Below are 2500 nucleotides of genomic sequence, written 5' to 3'. Positions count from 1 at the left end.
ACGATTGAGTCTGTTTACTTTCATGTGACCTATAATTCTGACTGACACACAATTTAAAATCAGAAAACCTCCCAGCCAGAGTTAGCGCACAGAAACGCCATTAGCCCAGTGGTGAGTCACAGCCAGCTTCAAACTCTCTCCCAGGCCCGACTTGTTTGATTACTGGCGTCTGCGCGAGGACGACCCGAGGCGGAACCTGACTCATGCCTTCGTCCTGGCCGAGGGCGAGTTTGGCATTATGCAGCTGCTGGAAGCAGAGGACATCATGGTGACGCACCCAGACGAGCGCTCCATCATGACCTACGTCTCCCTCTACTACCACTACTTCTCCAAGATGAAGCAGGGCCAGACCGTCCAGAAGAGGCTCGCCAAGGTCAGTAGTGATCAGGGTCAATGGTCAGTAGTGATCAGGGTCTGAGACCAGGAGCCAAGGTCAGTAGTGATCAGGGTCTAAGACCAGGAGCCAAGGTCATATGCAAATTGCTAGTTAATCCACCCCTTTCTTCTTATTCGATTTGCAAGATTTAATGCAAATTTCAAGCATTCCCACTTGAGATTGAGACAAAATGTGCATTCAAAGGGTGGATGGAAACCCAGCTCATGTTCACCAGCGTTCCCTGCTCTGACATCAGTAGTTGTACTCTTGAGTCACTGAACACACCTGATTCAGATAATCAAGATCATTTTAATTACACTGATTAGCTGGGCTGGACGGACGATTTCCCTCCAGGAGTATTATAATCCTTTACTTACCTGGTAAACATTGTTTATTCATAACTGTGTTCTTAGAATTAAATGATTTCCGATTGAAATTATCAACTTGGGCCTTGAAATAAGTAAACTGTTTCTGCTGTACAGACGAAAATGATTCTGGGCGGAACTTTTTCATTCCTTTTCAGAATCAGAATCAGATTTTATTGGCCAAGTAAGTTTGCACATACAAGGAATTTGTCTTGGTGCAGTGGCTCTCACTAAGACAAATTCCTTGTATGTGCAAACAAACTTGGCCAATCAAATCTGATTCTGATTCTGAAAAGGAATGGAAAAAGTTCCGCTCAGAATCATCTTCTTCTGTACAGCAGGAACAGTTTACTTTTTTCAAGTTTTCCTGGAAGAAAGGAACACTTAACCTATGGGCCAGTAAAATACAGCCTTCTTATCATTCCTGTGCCTGGTAGACCTCTCCATGGTTGTGCTGTGCAGCTCTGTGATGACTTACTGTAGTGGAATTTACAGAGAGTAATCCTGTCAGTCAGGACAAGTGAGTGGGGGGGCACACGGGGGGTCAACTAATATCCAAAGGCCCCCGTTATCTTCTGCTTTAGTGTGAGACTCTGAGATCCAGTGTCTGTGTGAGTGATGGGAGAGATACTCCCTCGGCTCAGGGGAATGTGTGTGATGATGTACACAGACGTCCTCATGCTGTCTGTTGACACAACACACCCTGGAATTATATCTATAGGTTTACAGAGCACACACACAGATACACAAACAGGCGTGTGTGTCCCCCCCCCCCCCCTCCTTTTCTCTGTCTCTCTCTTATGCACACATACTGTGCATATCTGTATATCTGTACACTCACTCAAAACTAGTCTGCCCAGTATCTCTCCTTTATCTCACTTTCACACCACATCAAAATATAAACCTACAGAGGAGAGAGATTTATGACAGTGGCACACTCTGCTGGCAGCACAGAGTAGTGCAGACGCACTAATCCAGGATGAAGTTACCAATAAGAACAGCCGTCCTTGGATTAACGGTTACCTCTAGCAGAGATGCAGAGGGTGGGAGGGGAAAGTACGTTAATAAGATAAGTGTGAACATAGGTCAACTAACACCAACGAATGCATGTGCGACATTCTCTGCGATGACCACACAGTCTGCAACATTTTTGAGACGACGGGTGAAGAGTTTCAAGTGGGCGACATGAATAGAGACATTATGTTGTCTAACCGTTGAACAACATATTCATCGATGAGTTTTATCACATTTGCCGCACTAAACCTCATGTGCAAATGTGGCGTCATTACCGGCGAGACACCATGCACCGAACGTAGCAGAGTGAGCGGGGTGACACTCACTCGGTCACCCCCTCGCGCTCTTCAGCTCCGGAGTGACAGTAAGGCCAGAGTCATCACAGAATGACTGATACACAACTCAGATAAAAGACAGAAGGCAATATGTCCTTCGGGGGGAGTTTCAGTAACCAATGGCTGAGGTGGCAACATATGCGTGTTTCTGTCATAACAACACAGACGTCGGCACTGGGAAAGGTGTGTCTACTGTCTAACGTTATAAGAATATATCTGTCCTCCTATGCTTACTGATTTACTACAACACATTCGTGCGTGGATTGGCTACTTGAATGTTGAAGCAAGGTGTAAGGTTAAAAGCTAGACTTGTTTGAAAGTTTGGTCTTTGGAGCGGTGGGTGGCCAAGAGAAAATAGTTTACTGTTGTATCAGTAAGTTGTATTTTGTATTCTGTATTCTGTTCAAAAC

The 2500-nt window shown here is 45.2% G+C and overlaps 1 protein-coding gene across 1 annotated transcript in view; it reads left to right on the top strand.

The window, feature by feature from the left end:
- Positions 1-2500, top strand: part of sptbn5 (spectrin, beta, non-erythrocytic 5) — a gene marked incomplete at both ends in the record, with an annotated part of 78870 nt that overhangs the window by 6234 nt on the left and 70136 nt on the right. Inside the window, one exon of the mRNA XM_080850265.1 lies at positions 145-373. Within this exon, the coding sequence (XP_080706391.1) occupies positions 145-373 (229 nt within the window). The remainder of the gene's footprint in view (positions 1-144; positions 374-2500) is intronic.

This window comes from Sprattus sprattus, assembly GCF_963457725.1.
Source record: "Sprattus sprattus genome assembly, chromosome: 13".
NCBI classification, from domain to species: domain Eukaryota; kingdom Metazoa; phylum Chordata; class Actinopteri; order Clupeiformes; family Clupeidae; genus Sprattus; species Sprattus sprattus.
The sequence above is the reverse complement of the archived record's forward strand: the minus strand, read 5'-3'. Positions and strand labels throughout refer to the sequence as shown.